The following is a 16,704-nucleotide window of genomic DNA, read 5'->3' as shown; positions in this document are numbered from 1 at the left end:
TGGTACATCACAGGATTTAAGAAGCACTGTTCTGTGGTATCCTGTGATATTTATTTCACAGTACATGCTAAGTTGCAATCTATTCTGACTTTCTATTTCTCTTTTTATACTTCCTTCCTTGATGAATGGAAGCTCTAAGATTTCAGGAGCAATGTCTAGTTTTTAAAAGTAATCTCAGAGTGTCCAGCACAAAGAGGATTTAAAAATACATTTTTAGGAATGGAAATAATAACTAGTTTTAGAGATGCAGTGCTATAAAAACAGTAATCTTAAGTCTTTGGATATCCCAGCTAGCCATCTCTGTGCAGATCATATAAAACCAATTTTTTTTAGGATAAAGGAGTCAGACTGAGAGCATTTTTTTAAGAAGTAACAAAAAGTATTAACATTTTGAGCGTTCCCAGTCTTTGGGCAGGTGATAGAATTATAAATCCTGTCCCCAGCAAAACAAAACCAACCCCCCCCCCCACACATATATACATATGCAATATTTGCATATAGTATCACAGACTGGTTAAAAGTACATGCTTTAATTCAGTGATTATCAGTATTTTTGGTCACAGTTCCCATTGACACAAAATATATTAAAGACCACCAAGAAGAGATTGTGGATTACATCTTCCCAGGTTTGCCATATTAGAAATTAAAACTTTTTTTTTTTTTTTTTTTTTTTTTAAAGAATACACATGCTTCTATCAGCCGTAGTCATCAGAACAGTGATGTAAGAACATGTCATCTAGCCTCTGGAAAATCCATTGAGCTTCCTTCTACAAGTACATATTAATAGCTGCACGTATGAAATTCCAAACTTGACATTTTCAAGGAATGACATTTTGCACAGGAATAGTTGCCAATATTTATGTAATTATATGCTACAGTTATGTATGTAAAACAGGTTCCGGGGCACCTGGATGGGTTGAAAGTCTGACTCGATTTCGGCTCAGGTCATAATCCCAGGGTTGTGGGATTGAGCCCTGCGCTCTGTGCTGAGTGTGGAACCTGTTTAAGATTGTCTCTCTCTGCCCCTCTCTGTGCTCGCTCTCTCTCTAAAATAAATAAATTAAATTAAATTAATAAAATAAATAAAATTAAATAAATAAAAGTAAATTAAAATAAAATAAAATATAAAATAAAATAAATAAAATAAAATATAAAATAAAATAAATAAAATAAAATAAAAAATAAAATAAGATATAAAATTAAATAAAATAAATAAAATAAAATATAAAAAAAATAAAATACAATAAAATATAAAATAAAATAAATAAAATAAAAAATAAAACAAAATATAAAATAAAATAAATAAAATAATAAAATAAAATAAAATATAAAATAAAATAAAATAAAATAAAATAAAATAAAATAAAATAAAATAAAATCGGTTCCCCATAAGGTATATGTGGATCAGTCTTACCCAAACCTGGGCTAATTTTATTCTTGGTCATAATCATCCTCCTCTTCGTCTTCCTCAGTTTCTTCATTTTCCTCAGCTGAAAGAACAGCTGCTTCTTGTGCAGCTCTGAAAGCCTGCTCTTCTTCCACAGTAGGATCATCCATTTCTGTAATTTCTGCTCCACTGGGGTATTCTTGGTAAACTGGCGGTAGAGCTGGGGGTGTATAGTTGTCTGGACTATATTTGTGACCCCAGCCTATGTAGAAATTTTCAAACTTTCTATAAAGTTTAAAAAAGAAAGTAGGTGATTGTTATATAATTTTTCGGTAAGAAAATCGCTCCTTCTCTAAAAGTCGATCACTCTTCGAGGGTCATAATCCCATAATTTTAAAACAATACATTTTAAGTGCTAGAGATGAAATACCCCTCAATGATTCTCCTACCACAGGAAATGACTATGATCCGAACTGCCTAAGCGGATTAAGAGGCCACCAGACCCTGTCAAATTCTACTTTACACCTAGACCACAACGAGTACGTTGCTGGTATGGCGGAGGATTCTTGTGATTGGTTACAAACCTGTGTGTGATTTTTCAGGCCCAACCGCATGCAATTACAAGTTTTGCCCGACAGGCCTCACAGGGGAAGACTGCCATTCCCACACCAGACTTGATGCCCAGCCAGTGCATCGACGTCTCTAAGGGAAGCTGTGGTCAAGGACTCTGGGCCATCTGGCCTGCCGTGCTCTTTGCATGGTTGAGTTCCTAGCACAGGTGCCTTCGTTCTAGGTCTTATCTGAGGCCTTAAGCAGAGGTCTTCAGGTGCCTCTGCCACAGCCTCCTTATGGGGTTAGGGAAGGAGATATACCTCAAGGACACTTCTCCCCACCCAGACTCAGTACCGAGTACTTCTTCACTTCTAGCCCTTCCCTCCACCCTCTACCAGCTTCCTGGGCCTTCAAGGCCATAAAAACTGCAGAAGCCTGGTATCTGGGGACTCCTCAGTGAGATGACCCCCATACATACACTGATCCACTGATCTTCCTTCAGTGTGCCATTCCACAAGGGAAAACGGGACAGGGACAGTCAGAGTTTTCTCTTGCTTATCACAGTAAATGTTCACAAGCTTAACTCTTTCATTTTGGACTTGTTGCTTTAATGGCATCTCTGACATGTGACAGCTCAGCTCTCTCTCCAGCTTAGCTGAGCTTCTGACAGAGGGCTCTTAGGTGAGAAATGGAAGCATAAGACAAATGGAAGTGTATGTTCTGGGTGAGGAATAAAAGGACATTGAGTATCCTCTTTGATCCTGATTCTCTTGAAAGTGATAGTTTAAATAATACATATTTTAAATTATTTTTTATCAAGATGTCCAACAAAAACTGTTGAGATTAATTTAAACACCGCATAGAATTACCTCCATTAATCTTAGAAAACGAGTATATCTATTAATCATAGAATAAAAGCCATATTTTAGCTCCACTAATTGGTTAATTAAAAGGACAGAAGTCTGAGTTACTCTAATGTTCTAAATTTGATGCTTCACTGTGTAATACAGATGTTATCTGAATAAATCTTATGGCACACACACTTGACATGCCAACATGAATTAAAGCCATAGTAACCCGCTTCCTCCTTACCAAGCATTCCTGGCACCAGACAGCTCTAGAAATGAACACCAGTGAGAAAACAGCTCCGGTGAGAAAATAGCTTACCAGACTGCAGTGGTGTAGGCTCCCTGGAAATGATTATCTTGGCAACAGGAGGAAGCTCATCCTGGACAGCGACATTTTACCCACTGTGGAGTCTGGGGACTTCATCATCTGCCTCCAGCCTTTTGTTCTTTCTTTATCCCAGCCCAGTTTCTTAATCTGTGAAATGCGGACCTCTCTTCTCAGTTGTGATAAGAACGCATGGGGAAGATGTAGGTGCCAGTGCTGCACATGACATCTAGCTCATGGCCTGGACCTTCCTGGGTATCACCTCTCCCTACTCCCTACTCTGGGTGGACTGCCCCATGCCCTTTCCCCCTCCCATCCTGGCCTTGGGTCTCTCCCCTGGTTATTGCGAATGACTGCCCTGAACAACTACTCAGGGCAGCCTTGTCTCTTACTCTGGGGTTGCTCTAACTCCTGAGCCCAGGTTGGTACTTCACCTGGAGAAGCAGGTGAGGGAGGGGAGAAAGAAAAGAAGGAAAGAAAGAAAGAAAAGAAAGAAAGAAAGAAAGAAAGAAAGAAAGAAAACAAAACAAAACTGGAACATAACATTCCAGTGATAAGTTACAATTTTTAGCACTTAAATAATCACAATAATGGCTTTGTAATTCGTCAGACACTTACTTGCCATTGGAAAAGGCATATGCCCCAGGCCAAAGGTTGGATCTAAGGACTGCAACAGCATATTGAGGAATGAGATTTGAGGATAGCCGTGTTGTCCAAGGTGGTATATTCTGGATTTCTGTAAACCAAAGAGAAATTCAAAAGCTTACCTCTTAAATAGACAAGGATCTACTGTAGTGTAACAGAGAAGCTCTTTTTATAAATCTTAAAACACACATACTTGACATAAAAATTAAACATAAGCAGCTTAACATAAAATCAGAAGGATATTTTACGAATGTTGTGGAACAACAAATTTGATTATTTATATGCATGTATGTGTGCGTGTGTGTGTCCATCTGTGCAACAGGGAAAAGTTTTACTAAGGGAGAGGAGGCCTATGTGGTGGAGAGAATATTACTTAATGACCAAATAAAAGATTAAAATTTTCTTATTATGGAAGAGAACAAGGATTACAAGCAAAAATGTCCCAAAACCGAATAGGAAGAAACAAGAATATGAAGATAGTAGTAGATTTTAAAAAGCCACAGTACCTCATATGATACTTTACTGTAACTATGTCATGTGTTTATGGCCATATTTTATGGTCTGCAAAATGCAAGACAAGAATGATACACAAGATAACTGTCAGCATTTCCAGTGAGAGCTGCAGCCAATTTATGTTTCCTCCCTGCATCACTCCTCCACCCTCTGTCCAAGAAAGTTGGCGGTGAGGCCAGCTATATTCTCTGTTCCCCATTATCCCAAAACACATGAAGGGGAAAGAGGAGGAAATTTTGGTTATTATCCACTTTTTATAGGTAATCAACTCCCATTTGCCATATAATATACATAGTATGTAATATATACATATATAAAAATATACTATAGTACCTAGTATATATATGGATGCTACATATACTATATCATATATGCATATATATAATCTACATAGTATATATAATATACACGGTATATTATGTAATCTGTGTAAAATTACCTAAATCTTCAGAGATTGGTGTCAAAAGAGGTGGCCCCACTTCCTGTTCTGTATAGTCAGGCTCTTCTCCTTTCTCTTCTTCTTTTTCTTCATCTTCCTCTTCTTCTTCCTCCTCACTTTTTTGTATGGGGTTAAACCAATTACAGCGGCCCTGGGAATGAGTATCACAAGATTTAGTAATCTCATGAGGATCTTGAAATATTGGAATATTTATTTGGATTGAAGCAATTATCTGCAAGATGTCCTATTGTGTGGGAATTTAACCAGTCAATCATTTATTCATTCAACATACATGCCAAGTGCTAGGTTTTTGATCGTTTATGTCTAGCAAAAAAAAAAAAAAAAATTGTACAATTTATTTCAGAAATTTGCCAACTTCTTAAAGTTACAGAACATGTAACATATATTTTAAAATTAGCCAAACGCTTGTGAAAAAATAATGCATTTTACTAATTTTTCATGTAGTTTATATGAAAGTGGTAAGGTACGATTAGTAGTAGTAATAACAAATTTTTAAATGTGATAATAAAGTCAGGTAAGGAAGCTTGGGGCTATTTTTCATTTAATTAACTCTTATCCATAGACATATTAGAGTATCTCTTACGTAGATCAAAGTGTAAGGATTTTCTGCCTGCAGATGAGGCAGCACAGCACAGTGATTAAGAGGATGGACTCTGGATCCATTCTGCCCATTCACATCTGACCCTGTTGCTTATTGGCTATATTCTCTTTGTCACATTTTCTAAACTCTCTGTCTCAATTTCCCCATCTGTGAAATAAGGATAATATGTCTTTTATACAGTTGGGAGGATTACATGAGATAATATACAGAAAGTGCTGTTAAGAGCACCTGGCAGAAGAGGTGCTATATAGCACTGCTTGTTTTCATTTTTGTTATAATATATTATTTTTCTTGATATAAAACCTCCATGTATTAGAGAAATAGAATAAAACAACTGTTCCAAAAACTGAAGTACCTATCTATGTTTAACATATAAAACATAATTTCATGGGGCGGTTGGGTGGCTCCGTCGGTTAAGCGTCCGACTTTGGCTCAGGTCATGATCTCACTGTTCCTGAGTTCGAGCCCTACATCAGGCTCTGTGCTGACAGCTTGGAGCCTGGAGCCTGCTTCCGATTCTGTGTCTCTTTCTCTCTCTCTGCCCCTCCCCCGCTCGCACTCTGTCTCTGTCTCTCTCAAAAATAAATAAAACGTTAAAAAATTTTTTTTAAAAAGCACATAATTTCACAACATACATAAATCGAAATCCTTGCATAACTTGTCAAATTCTCCATAGAAATACTTACTTTATTTCTGTTTGGAAATAAAAATTTGTTTGAAGATCCCAGGTCTATACTACTTGGCAATTACGTAGTACCCTGTGTCTTCATTTGGTTTTTCAAAGGTTTCTTTGTCTAGGGTCTGAAGAACTTTGTTTTGTATACATTTGTACACTGTAGAGGGAATTTAACAAATATTTGCCGATTGGCTGATAGATTGAGAATTGGAAAACCCTTACCTGGGACAGAATGTGTTGCACGTGATGAACCCAATTGGATAGGGATTCCACGAGATCGATCACTTGGATGCCTTCAAAATCGGGGTTTTCTTCATAGCTGTCTCGTCTGCCTTCTACCTCTTCCTCCTCCTCTCCTTCCTCTTCACCAAACTGATAGAATCCCAGAGGACTGACGTGGGTCCCTGCTGAAATTCTGGCAATTTGTGCTCGTAAGTAATTGCTCTCATTTCCCGGGAAAGGTGGGTAGCTTATGATGGGAGCATCTAAACGCCCAGTGAAAAATTTCTTTATTTTTCTTGCAGTAACAATTTGTGCAGGCGTAACCGAGGGTAACTTCACCCATGGTCTTCCTGGTTCGTTGCAAACAAAATACACATATTTATTGGCTCCCGTCCTGTTTTCTTCTTTTGGTATAGCCTGTGGGGTCTTGTAAAAGGTCCTTGGTAATTGGTCTTCGTCATCTTCATCAGCTTCGCTATCTGCATCGTCCCTCTCTTCAGTTACATCTTCCTCTTCCACATCCTCTTCATCCTCTCCCTCACGGAATTCTACTTCAGCTACAATATAATTCATTTCCAGACCCAAGATCTTGCCCCAGAAACGACATCTTTGGATGGGGTGGGTGTCAGTAAGCTGCTTGAGGGCAAGAAATATGCGATAAGTCTCATCTGTGCCCAAACCAACTCCAGCTTGTTCAAAATAAAAAGCTGACTCCATTACATTTGGGAGAGCGTTTTCTGCCTGGGGATACAAATGCTGTGGTTAATGTTTTATCTATAAGAGAACTGCTTGCTTCCTGTTTCCTTTTTAAAGATCTTGGTGTTAGCTTTACTTTCTCTGGCCACCATGTCTTTGACATTTCTTGCAACATTTAGATCAAACTCTGATAATTCCTGTATGTCAATTTTTCCCTTATTACTTATAAATGTGACTTCTATTGTGTCTTATACTTGTCAATATAACAGTTGCCTTGTTATCTGTGTGTATCTTAAGTAAAGGTAATTTAAGCTACTATGAATAATAAAAATTCAACATCCTCTTTTTATAAAAAATATTTAAGTGGGCTCTTTACAATCCTGAAATAATAAAGTATAGTCTACCTCCTATATATATTTGGAAAAAATGTTTATATGTTTGTATATGTTACCATATTTTTATAAATGATAAATATTTATTATATACATATGGTAATCGATAGGGTAAATAAAAATCAATATAGCCCTCTATATAGGGTAATATACAAGATAAATAAAAGGAAAATATAATAAAATAAGCGCTCAGACATGACTTCCTTTGAAAACATAATTGAGTCAGATGTTTTCCCCTGCTTACAATAAATACTTTTGGATTTAACATAAGGAAGAAAATTTAAAAAACATTTTCATAAAAGAAATACAGAGACATGAAAAAGCAAAGTCTCAAGTAGACTGTAAGAAAACATCTGTGAGAAAGTAGAAAATAACCTTAACTAAGAGAGGGATCACTTGCAAATTTTAGACCTTGAAGATGGAGAAACTGAGAGCACTTTGCTATTCTTACAAATGATCCGTTCTTACTTCTACTGTAATTTTGAGGTCAAAATAAGCATAAAGACTTTTTTTCAATCCTCATCTCTTTCATGTTTGACATCTACTGCACCCCTCACTTGTTTTTCTTTTTTTTTTAATTTGAGTGTAGTTGACACACAATGGTACATTAGTTTCACATATACACAAAGTGATTAGACAAGTTTCTACATTATGCTATGCTCACTACAGGTGTAGTACCATCCATCACTATACATCACTATTACAATATCATTGATGATATGCCTTATACTGTGCCTTTTATTTCTGTGACTTATTCATTCCATAACTGGAAGCCTGTATCTCCCTCTCCCCTTTACCCATTTTGCCTATGCCCCACCCCCCACTTCCCTCTGGAAACCATCAATTTGTTCTCTGCATTTATAGGACTGATTCTACTTTTTGTTTGTTTATAAATCTGTTGGGTTTTTTTAGATTCCACATATGAGTGAACTCATATGGTATTTGTATTTCTCATTCTGACTTATTTCACTTGGTGTAATACCTCTAGGTCCATCCATGCTGTCATAAGTGGGACAGTCTCATTATTTTTTATGGCTGTGTGATATTCCAGTGTCCTTATCCATTTGTCTTTCAGTGGACATTTAGGTTGCTTCCATACCTTGGCTACTGTAAATAGTGCTGCAATAAACATAGGGGTGCATATAGCTTTTTGAATTAGTATTTTTGCTTTCTTTTGGTAAGTACTCAGTAGTGGACTTATTGGATCATATGGTATTTCTATTTTTAATTTTTTGAGGAATCTCCATACTGTTTTTACACTGGCTCTCACTCATGATCCTACTGTGCCTTCTGTAACTATTTGTTCTTAGTCTCTAATTGGTTCCTTTTCCTTATTTGGGTCCTAAATATTGCTGTTTTCAAAATTTCAGCCATCGTTCAGTACTTTGTGCTTGGCATATTCCTCCCACATTACTTCAAGTGTTATGTGGGTTGTTTAAAACCCAACTCTCTTACTCTGACTTTTCTCCCATGTTCTACACCCATGTTTCTAGCCAGTTTCTAGAAATTTCAGTTGAATAGTCTACATATACCTCAAATTAAGATTGAAGTCATGTATCTCTCAAAATCTCCCTTTTTTTGTATATGTCCTATCTTTGCCAATAACATCACCATTCACTCAGTTTCCCAAATTAGAAAATTCCATTATCCTTGTTTCTTCTTTTGTACTTAATTAGTTACAGTCATATTGATTCTACCACCTAAAAAGCTGTTGGCATTATTACCTCCTCTTTAGTTTATTTCTACCATATGAGTCTCCATCCTGACTACTTGTCCTGTCACAGAAGGCTCTGTTCTAGTCTTTCTCCTTCCATTCTCCTCCACATTATCACCAGGGTTACCTTTCTAAACCACAAGACAGGCTATGCTATTTTCTAGTAAAAGCTTCTACTTACTTCCCATTGTGGAGAAGAAAAAACTTTCTTATCAATGCACAATGCACAAGAGCAGTCTGGCTTTATGCATCTTGTTTGCTTGGTTTTCATTGTTCCCTCGTGCTTCACTTTCCCAAATATTAAATAATGTTTCCTGACTTTCTGTGTTCTTTTTGCTCAGAATTTATTCCTTACAGTCTTTATCTCATGAACTTCTACTTCTCCTTCATGACCCAAATGAAATACCACCTCCAGGACAATTCCCAGTAGTGGAGTTAGTCATTCCATTCCGTTTCATAGATTGTCAAAACAACATAATAACAATTGCTGCTATCCATTGAGCTCCCAGTATGTGCCAAACCCTTCATAAATAGTACTCTCCCCTTGAGTTGTTGCCATCTGATTACTCCTGAGGCTTGTAAAGGTTTAATCATTTACTCATAGTCACACAGCAAGTAAGTAATCGAGCTAGGATCCTAATTCAGATGAAATCTTCTGTTTGCCCCACCATATGAGGCTATCTCTATTATTGCACTAATTAAATACCTTTACAGTCCTTTTTGCTTGTTTCAGTAGACCGTGAGCAACTTAAAGTCAGGAAGTTCTGTGTATATGGGTTGCCTGGGTGGCTCAGTTGGTTGGGCATCTGACTTCGGCTCCGGTTATGATCTCATGGTTTGTGAACTGGAGCCCTGCATCGGACTCTATGCTGACAGCTCAGAGCCTGGAACCTGCTTGAGATTCTGTGCCTCCCTCCCTCTCTCTGTCTGCCCCCTCTCCTGCTTGTGTTTTCCCTCTCAAAAATAAATAAACATTTAAATACATTTCTGTGCAGGGGCGCCTGGGTGGCTCGGTCAGTTAAGCGTCTGACTTCGGCTCAGGTCATGATCTCACGGTCCGTGAATTCGAGCCCCGCGTCGGGCTCTGTGCTGACAGCTCAGAGCCTGGAGCCTGTTTCAGATTCTGTGTCTCCCTCTCTCTCTGCCCCTCCCCTGTTCATGCTCTGTCTCTCTCTGTCTCAAAAATAAATAAACGTTAAAAAAATTAAAAAAAATAAATACATTTCTGTGCATATCATTTCATGTGTGTATCTTTTTCATGTGTACCTGGCATGCAGTAGGTAGTCACAATGTTTGTGAATTAATGGGTAAATGAATAAATGAATGCTAAAACTAGGAACAGGAATTCTGATGTGGTCAAAGACAGGAATAGAAACATGAACACTCTAAACATTAAGTTGGCATTCCAACTTAATGAGTTAATGAGTTGGTCACAAAGCTCACATTTCAGTGCTTCCAAGGTCTATGTGTCTTTCTATTCCTACATCTTTCTACTCTTTCAGATAGAACTTTCAATCTTCATCTCATGGCTCAGCTATTCCTGGCCCTAAAACCAACCCTACTCTTCCTTAGGAAGAATTTATCAAATCTGATTAAAGAGCTCAAGTTCCAGGACCAAAACACCTTGTTTGTGTTCTCACCCCTAGTTTCCCTAGTTTTAGGATGCAGACCCCTACTTTGTAATACTGTGCCTATAGATGGCCCAATGCCCCATTCTAATACTGGAGTCTGACTTCTCTTTGATAAGCTCCTCCATAACAGTGTCTACCTATCTGCTTAATCCCTACATGCTGATTGCCCCCAGACTTATCATCACTGTATGTGGCTATTTAACCACATGTTTGGCGTAAGATATTTTCAGAAAAGGTGCAGCCAATGTCAACTCCTTGGCACCTATCGCCTGTTCCTTCTGAGTACCCTGTATCCCACTGTGTCAGGTTGGATCCCCACACAAAGGTTGCAGAGCCCTAGATGGTGTACCTACTGTCTAGATCCCTCCCTCCTTTTTCCTGACTGAACTTTCCATCCTTTTCTGAAACTATCTTACACCAAACATCAAATTTGCAAGTATATAGGCAGATTTAAGTAGTCTAGTGGTTAACAAAACATGGAAGCTCAGTAGATGTATAGTGTAAATTACTCAGTAGTATAAATGACAAGCATATGGACATACAGAAAAAGCATGCTTGATACTATTTAAAAATATTTGGAGCTAAAATTTCTGTAGTACAACTAATTTTATTCTCTAATGATAATTTTTTATCTCTGTCGCCAGCTTTCTCTGTAAATATTTTCAATGCTTTGTCTATAGAGATTAAAATAACTATCTTATCCCTCTCCCCTCGTATCATGCCTCATTGATGTAACATGCATAATATCAAGACATAATATGAAGAAGTTGCCTTGGAAAAGAATGCAAATGACATTAGAGGTACTTCTAATTATTCTAGTAAATTAAAGGGGAAAATATGCAACTTGTTTTAAAGTCCAATTTTAAACTATCTGACATTAATCAATTCATTTAATAAATTAATAAGAAACAGCTATAGACCCAGATCTGTACCAGGTACTTTGGAAGATATAAAAGATGAAGAGATCATTTTCTCTGACATCAAGGAGCTCAACCCCACAAACATATAACAAACAACCAACCCTGTGAAACACAATGTAAAAAAATCAGAAAGTATAACAGGGAAATGTATGGTGTGAAATGAGGTTACACATACTATTTAGGAAACTATAAAAGACAGTTGATATGAATTTAAACCCACACCCACTCATCTGAAATAAAACTCTAAGACTGAGCTATTCAAATTTACAGCAGTGACTTACTATTTCATCTTCTAGTTCTTGATCAGCTCCTTCCAAATTTCCCTGGAGAAAAAGAGCCCTTTGCTTCTCTGCTATCTCATATGTTGGAAGCATCTCATTCTCATTTTGGAGTGTATCTAATTTTTTCCTAAAATGTCCCATCTTCACATCTTGGCTGATACTTTCAATGATATCCACAGCATTTTCCGGACGCTCATCTAAGACCTTGGCGAGCATATCAGAAAGATGATCATACCTACCCGAAAAGAGAAAATTCCAGATAATATCCTTGTCAAAAAGCCTTTGAAGAAGCATCACATGCAGACTCAGTTAGTTGGTTTCTAGGAAACTTCAAGAACTCAAAGCCTTCAGATATCGTAAATGGATAAACACCGTTAATTTCACCACTGCCAGAAAGAACCTATGCTAGAATTTTGCTTAAGAAATGCCTCCAATGTGAGGGGCGCCTGGGTGGTGCAGTCGGTTAAGCGTCCGACTTCAGCCAGGTCATGATCTCGCGGTCCGTGAGTTCGAGCCCCGCGTCAGGCTCTGGGCTGATGGCTCGGAGCCTGGAGCCTGTTTCCGATTCTGTGTCTCCCTCTCTCTCTGCCCCTCCCCCATTCATGCTCTGTCTCTCTCTGTCCCAAAAATAAATAAAAAACGTTGGAAAAAAAAACTAAAAAAAAAAAAAAAAAGAAATGCCTCCAATGTGATATGAATATTTAACTTATTAAAACACATATTATGGCAAGATACATATTTTGAATCAGATACATTTTCACATTTTATTTGATTTGAAATCTCTTAGTTATATATTTAAGAGATTAACCTTATTTTACATTTTTTCCCTTAACTTCTTTTTCATCCCCTTTCCCCTACACTCATCAAATCCAATTTGATTTCTAAATCCTGTTGACTCTTAAATATGTTCTCTTCCTTTCCATTTCCTGGACCAATTATCTACTTCAGTGGTTTTTAGACCTATAAGAAATACATTACATATTGCAACCCTTCCCCACACACAATTGAAAAATGTCATCAAATATTATTCATCTTTATTAAAATGTGATGTACTCTAACACTTTTGTCCTATTCTATTAAAAACACAGCCCTAAGGGGGCACCTGGGTGGCTCTGTCGGTTAATCCAACTTTGGCTCAGGTCATGCTCTCACGGTTGGTGAGTTCGAGCCCCACGTCGGGTTCTGTGCTGACAGATCAGAGCCTGAAGCCTGCTTCAGATTCTGTGTCTCCCTCTCTCTCTGCCTCTCTCCAGCTTGCACTCTGTTTCTCTCTCTCAAAAATAAATAAACATTTAAAAGCAACAACAACAACACCGTCCTAGGTACTTATTTCATAACTGAATTAGTGAAACTGCCTAAAAGTGGTTAATTCATTACATTTTATACTGCTCAGGTGTGTTTTTTCAAATACCAGATTTTCTGTGTGAATTTACTATTTAAGAGCAAAAAATGTCTGTCAAAGTGCTCTTCAGTTAGATAGAAATTCCTTTGTCCAATTTGCAAACTTGCCTGAATTTCTCCTCTGGCAGATAAGGATTACATCTCTCCAATTTCATTTCTAATAATTAGCTCAATTAGAATGTCTGCCCCAGTGAGGTAAATCTACTCAAAATCAGTTTCACATAGTTGTTAAGTCCTAACCTGAGAGCTTTTGCTTGCTATGTGCCATATATATAATTTCTCTCAAGAAATCATTTAAAACATATTTTGTCCTTGAGGACTTATCACTCTAGTCATTCCTGAAAACCATTCAATGGGCTTCTCTGAGATCACCAATCCACTGCTATGCAATTGTGTAGATGATATATTTCCCACTCAGCAACTGCATTAGGTTCTTACGTGGCCAAAACTAAGTTCTTGATGTTGTTGTTTTAATGCATCCTCTCCCTTATTAGAGTGAAACAAAATAGATACTCAATAACTGCCCACTTTCTACTAGTTGCCCATAACTATTATTTTTCATTTTTTCTTTATATCTTTATTTATCTAATGGGTCTCAGGAATATCAAAGAAAAAATATGCAGATTATGTGAGCAACCAATGTGAAGGGCCATTTAAAAATACATGTGAAGAATAAATCCTTCTTTCCCAAAATATTGCTATTCTTGTAGGTGAACAGAAATGGAGTTTGTTTAAAACTTCATCATGCTTCCTTAATATTTGTTCAGTATTGAAACTCCTGGAGAATGAGTCAGGATAAAAATATTATTGCTTACTAGGCAGCTGGGTTGTAACTGGAGTTCTTGATTTGCTCCAGTAGGGACCATATATGCCATTGAATTGAGGACTCTAAGTCCAAATTTTATTTTATTTTTCAGGCTTTAATATAATGTCTGCTTGTGCTTTATTTATAGTTCTTCAGGCAAGATATTGCATTGGTTTTTTAAGAGGTCCACATCTGAAAATGCCTTTGTGTCAAATTATAAAATGTGGATTTTAATTCATAGTTATAGCTTTTTCAATTTGGGAGGTTTAATAATTTGTTTTAATAGAATGGCAGAGAAGGAGGAAGCAATTCTTTTTTGTAGGCTAATTTTATTCAACAGAGCAAAACCAATGTCAGATCTTGTATTTTAGTAAGAGACTGTTTCAATTGCAACAAAAACAATATTTTTCATGGCTGTCAAATAAGAATTGCATATAAGAGATAGAGTTAAAGTCATTTTTACCAAATGGTTTTTAACTGCAGGCTCTAAAGTACTTAGAAGACAATAGTGAATATTATAGAAGATATTTATTACCTCAGAGACTTAGCATTTGGAAATAAAATAAAATTTGATATTTAATTAATATCGGTTATAAAACAATTCCATAAAGGAAAATTTTCCATTTTTATGTTTGTGTTCAGTTTTAAATTTTAGTTAACTAACTCTCAAGTATGTATGATTTTTTCTGGAATTTTAACAAAGTTTGTAAATTTATGCTTGTTATTTAACCCAGAGAATTATGACAATAACTTCATATGAGAAATTCAAGTAGAATAACCACTAAGGATAAATCACATCCTTGAAGCTTAGTAAATTATAGTTTAAAAACTGTACTTTAGAAGAAATATTTTAAAGTGTCAATCTCAGGTTTAGGGGAAGATTTCTCACATTAAATAAAGAATTCTTCAGACTTAAAATTATTGTGATCGATTCTTCTAGTTTATCCAGGACTGAGGGTTTTCTCGGGATACAGAATATTCAGTGCTCAAATCAAGACAGTCCTGAGATAAGTGAGATAATTGGTGATCCCCCGCACCTCCTCCGTCCCCCCCTCCCCCGCCTTGGGCCTTCCCCCTCCCCCCCCCCCCCCGCCCTCCCCCTGCCTCTGCCCCCCCCTCTCCGCCCCGCCGGCCTGCAGGGGAACTCAAAACCAAGCCATACAACTACCATGATGCTCAGAGTAGAGCCATGCACTCCCTATCACTGGTAGACAATTACTTTTTATAAGGATCCTGGAGAGATTCTTGGACTTCACTATCTTCATCATCTCTGTAAACCCAAGATTCCATAATTCCTAGGTTTTATTTCTGTGTGCCAAGGGTTTGTAAAGAAATGAAAAGAATCGCCACCAAAGACCTATTTTGAGTCCTGTGATGCAAAGAGTTATTAAGCCACCAACTCTCTCCTACCAATGCAAACTTTTCAAATATATTTCCATTCACCCACAGAAACAAACTCTCATACACAGATACTCACACCCCCTTTTCTTTGCCAAATCCACACACACACACACATACACCCCTTTAACCCTTTAGGACTTACAAATTTAAGCCAGACTTGCTACTAGTCTTCTGTAGGTAAGCCTTAGCACTCTGAATGGTGATCTCAAGCATGCTGGGGGCCAGTTCAGAGACCCCAGGTTCAGCGTAATCCAGATCATAGTTACTGTTTGAGTCTTCGTCCTGAAAGATGTTAAATCTCAGCTCTTTTTGTTTAGAGTTGTTATAGTTCACATCCTCTGGTCCATACAGGTGATGTTTGGTTTGCTGAGACTGTCGGAAGGTGCTTCCCTCTGATTGGAATGTGTGAGAAGCAGTCGATTCTCCTTTATCAGACGATTGTTCCAAATGGTGGAAGTGAGGTGTCCCAGCTTCGGGATTCACACTAGTGGTTTTGTCTGACTGCCATGGCGCTGCAAGGTCCTGTCTGGCCAGAGCCGGGGGAGAAGGAGTGTAAGAGGCCTCCTGTGGAGGGGAAGGTGGATATGATGCACCTGGTCCTGTGAGGTCATCCAGAGGGATGCTGGCTCTGGACTGTGGGCTCTGAGGAGGGCTTCTGGGTTGGGGTCCAGTTTCCAGCCCCTGCTCCAATTCCAAGGGCTCAGATAACCCAGACTCAAGACCTTGGGAAGAAGCTGCTGTTACTTCTTCCCATGGCTGCCCTGCTTCCCTCGGATCTTGGTTTGCTTTTTCTCGCTTCGGGGACGTCGAGTCTTCCATGGAAAGAGTCAAGAAAAAAAATTCTGGATGAAGGAGGAGTGCAGATATGGAAAGAGGCAACGAAGGGCAGTCGCTTTGCTGAGGTCAGTTAAAGGATTTCAGGGTCCCAACTGCTCAGCAAGTTACAGCGTCCCATCTCCTTAGCAACCCAGGCAAGCAAGGGTTCCTCCTCTAAGAGAAACAATGCACACCAGTTGCCAGGATTCTAGGGAGGAGACCAAGTAAAATTAAAATCCTAGATTTGTGATTTGGTGGAGCATCTGCTCCTCTTCCTACCGCAGCCAATCCGACCTGCAGTTGACCAGTCTTGGTTGGAAACCTGAGAACCGGTCTGGCGCCGCGGGAACAAAGAAGGAGGAGCCTCGAGTCCTGATCCAGCGCTGGAGAACTTTCAGGATCTGAATGTTGCTCGGAA

The 16,704-nt window shown here is 38.0% G+C and overlaps 1 protein-coding gene across 2 annotated transcripts; it reads right to left on the bottom strand.

The window, feature by feature from the left end:
* Nucleotides 1-1,014: 1,014 nt before the first annotated feature.
* Nucleotides 1,015-16,327, bottom strand: RSPH4A (radial spoke head component 4A). 2 transcript variants are annotated; one of them, XM_042937384.1, is made up of 7 exons: nt 15,613-16,327; nt 11,864-12,098; nt 6,230-6,970; nt 4,710-4,860; nt 3,731-3,848; nt 1,421-1,672; nt 1,015-1,046 (listed from the first exon to the last, which is right to left on the bottom strand). In XM_042937384.1, exons 1-6 carry the CDS (start codon nt 16,287-16,289, stop codon nt 1,432-1,434), a joined length of 2,163 nt encoding a protein of 720 aa, XP_042793318.1. In that variant the 5' UTR covers nt 16,290-16,327; the 3' UTR covers nt 1,015-1,046; nt 1,421-1,431. The 2 variants fall into 2 exon arrangements, with proteins under 2 accessions (XP_042793318.1, XP_042793319.1); XM_042937385.1 differs by lacking the exons at nt 1,015-1,046; nt 4,710-4,860 and having other exon boundaries at nt 1,650-1,672.
* Nucleotides 16,328-16,704: the final 377 nt, after the last annotated feature.

Source organism: Panthera leo, chromosome B2 (genome assembly GCF_018350215.1).
Source record: "Panthera leo isolate Ple1 chromosome B2, P.leo_Ple1_pat1.1, whole genome shotgun sequence".
In the NCBI taxonomy this organism is placed as follows: Eukaryota; Metazoa; Chordata; class Mammalia; order Carnivora; family Felidae; genus Panthera; species Panthera leo.
The sequence above is the reverse complement of the archived record's forward strand: the minus strand, read 5'-3'. Positions and strand labels throughout refer to the sequence as shown.

Bases quoted from the DNA above. Each gene is read 5' to 3' on its own strand.
- RSPH4A (XM_042937384.1), bottom strand. From the start codon at position 16,289: ATGGAAGACTCGACGTCCCCGAAGCGAGAAAAAGCAAACCAAGATCCG. The intron at 12,099-15,612 runs GTAAGTCCTAAA...CTTTTCGGGTAG, and splicing joins AGCAAGTCTGGCTTAAATTT to GTATGATCATCTTTCTGATA. The intron at 1,673-3,730 runs GTAAGTGTCTGA...TAAACTTTATAG, and splicing joins TATGCCTTTTCCAATGGCAA to AAAGTTTGAAAATTTCTACA.